The sequence below is a fragment of the Theobroma cacao genome, chromosome 1, assembly GCF_000208745.1.
Source record: "Theobroma cacao cultivar B97-61/B2 chromosome 1, Criollo_cocoa_genome_V2, whole genome shotgun sequence".
NCBI classification, from domain to species: domain Eukaryota; kingdom Viridiplantae; phylum Streptophyta; class Magnoliopsida; order Malvales; family Malvaceae; genus Theobroma; species Theobroma cacao.
In genome coordinates, this window is record NC_030850.1 from 28914169 (window position 1) to 28916457 (window position 2289).

A 2289-nucleotide genomic window follows, 5' to 3' on the forward strand; every position below is an offset into this window, starting at 1 on the left:
CCGTAAGTCTTACTTGTTGTTTGTGATAAACATTTAACTATTAGATACAAATGGAAGATACTAATCCAATCAGAATACTTAATCATATAAGAAGAGTCATTCTTTTCTAAATGCATATATTGATTTTAGAAAAATATTAATAATTTCAGTAAGTGTTGTTTCGACAAAAAAAAGTTTTTCGAAACCAAAATTAATAAAATTTTATTTAAGATCAACAATATCTTAAGAAAGATTAACTATATTGGCTATATTATCAATTAAAAAAGAAATATTAGAAGAACTTGATTATAAAATTAGTTTAATTAAAAATTTTACATTTCAAAAAGTTAGAAGAATAAAATTTTAATAAATTTTTTTTAATTTCAATAAAAAAATCTGATTTGAATATTTAACTTTAAACTTTTGAAGTTATCGAACCGGACACATTTATATGAAATATTTATCTATATAAATATATATATATATTCCTATCTCATCCTTTTGTCTACTTGGATTAGACTGGTCACTTCCATTAAAAATGTTATACAGCTATATACGTCATTCTAATTTCATCTCGGTGTATCTTGATAAAACTTGCTGGATTCGGGTGCACTGAATTTATCCAGGTGAATGATGATATTACTGGTGATATTGTATGAGAGATGATACATAGGAAAAAGCCAACCAAAAAGAAAGGTTGAACTATTGATAATTGTACATTGAGAAAAATATATTCAAGTCGATTTGGCTAATGGGGTATGCCCAGGCCATTTAATTCATTTCTGAAGCTCTAAGAAAGAACTGCTCTCTGGCCAAGCTCCTCACTTGCTTAATATATGAATCGAAACTCACAGCCTCGAGTTCAAGTGCCTTGTCCAATTTATACAGCACATCGTCTATGGCAGAATCTGCAGCCGAGCAATCAAGTTTCACTCTTGACTTCTCATCAATTTCAAATGCATCCTCAATTTCAACATCTCCAGCAGCCAGGGCCATTAGTGGTCTTCGATCATTAACTTTCAACCAGTTCACCAGCCTATCAGCTTCTTCTGCCCAATTGTTCGATCTCTCTTTCAGTTTCATCCATTCCTGCTCCATCTCCAAAATCATGCTTGTGGTGAAACGGTCACGCTTCTTCAGATTGTCTTGCAACAAGGATAGCTCCTCTATTTCTTCAACTGTGCTGGCCTGCAAGGCAACCATGTCATAATAAAGCATACCTACAAGTCTATCAAGAGCTTCCTTTCTAGAAACAAGAGAAGGGTGAGTGAAACTACTCGTCGGCGGGGAATATGAGAAAGGATGATCATGGCTAAAGAGCTGGACAAGATTGTGCAGGAGGTCAGAAAGGTTGCATGGAGGATATTTCCAGGTTAGGATATAAGGTGGGGTTGTGGCGCCAGAAGTGTCAACGAAAGGATGATGGCGATGAATCGGGGTCATGGGGTCAAGTGAAACGAAGACTAAAGGTGCCTTGTGAGGGTAGTTTTCGTGGAGCCAAATGGTGAGAGGAATGGAAGGTGTGGAGTTGGAGACATGGACATAGCCACTGGCACATAGAAGGTTCACTTCGTTTCCATCATTGTGCAGGAATCTACCAGTTGAGGGCCTGAAAGAAGGGTATTCTTGAAGCAACGAAAGGAGGTGTCGTAGTATAAGCCATTTCTGTTCAGAGTCCGAGTAGGATAGAGCATAAGGGTTGGTAGCAAAAAGAGCTGTTTCTATGAATTCTTTCGGGGATGGCGGTGCCATATGGAGAGAGCTTGAGATCAGATGGATTGCTTATCGGCAAACGGGAATTCTGTAATCTTAGATATAAACCAGAACAAATCAGTCTAAGAAGACCTGAAATATTGCAAGTCAATACAGAAAAATGTTTGCAACTGTCATCAAATTGGTAGGAAATTTTCTTATGACCTTTAGCAAGTTTCCTAGTTCCTACGGCTTTTCCACTTGGAATACTGGTCAACTATAATGACTCTCCAACAATGTTTCTTTTACCTTTTCTTTCTAATAACATACAATATATATAGGTGACTTTTCTGTTAGAGTATGGACTGCGGGGAGGTTTGCTCAGGCATTTCCACAAAATTTCCTTCACAGTTCCAGGCACGTCTATGAATTATATAAATATATATGCTTTGACTTCTCCTGAATTAAAAAATCATACTGTGAAGGTTGTCAATATTATGGAAGAGAAAAGACCAAGATGAAGAGATGCCCGTAGAGGCCTAACTGGGTGCCTAGAAATTCAGCGTCAATTCCAGGGAATGGGTGTCTTTATCACATTCGCTGGGTTGTATTTTGGGC

At 36.8% G+C, this 2289-nt stretch overlaps 1 protein-coding gene across 1 annotated transcript; it reads right to left on the reverse strand.

Annotated features, from left to right (window-relative positions):
* On the reverse strand, window positions 475-1842 carry LOC18613250 (protein ELC-like). Its single transcript, XM_007050383.2, has one exon. It carries the CDS (start codon window positions 1729-1731, stop codon window positions 751-753), a length of 981 nt encoding a protein of 326 aa, XP_007050445.2. The 5' UTR covers window positions 1732-1842; the 3' UTR covers window positions 475-750.

Excerpts from the sequence above, each read along its gene's own strand:
- LOC18613250 (XM_007050383.2), bottom strand. The coding sequence starts at position 1,731 with ATGGCACCGCCATCCCCGAAAGAATTCATAGAAACAGCTCTTTTTGCT.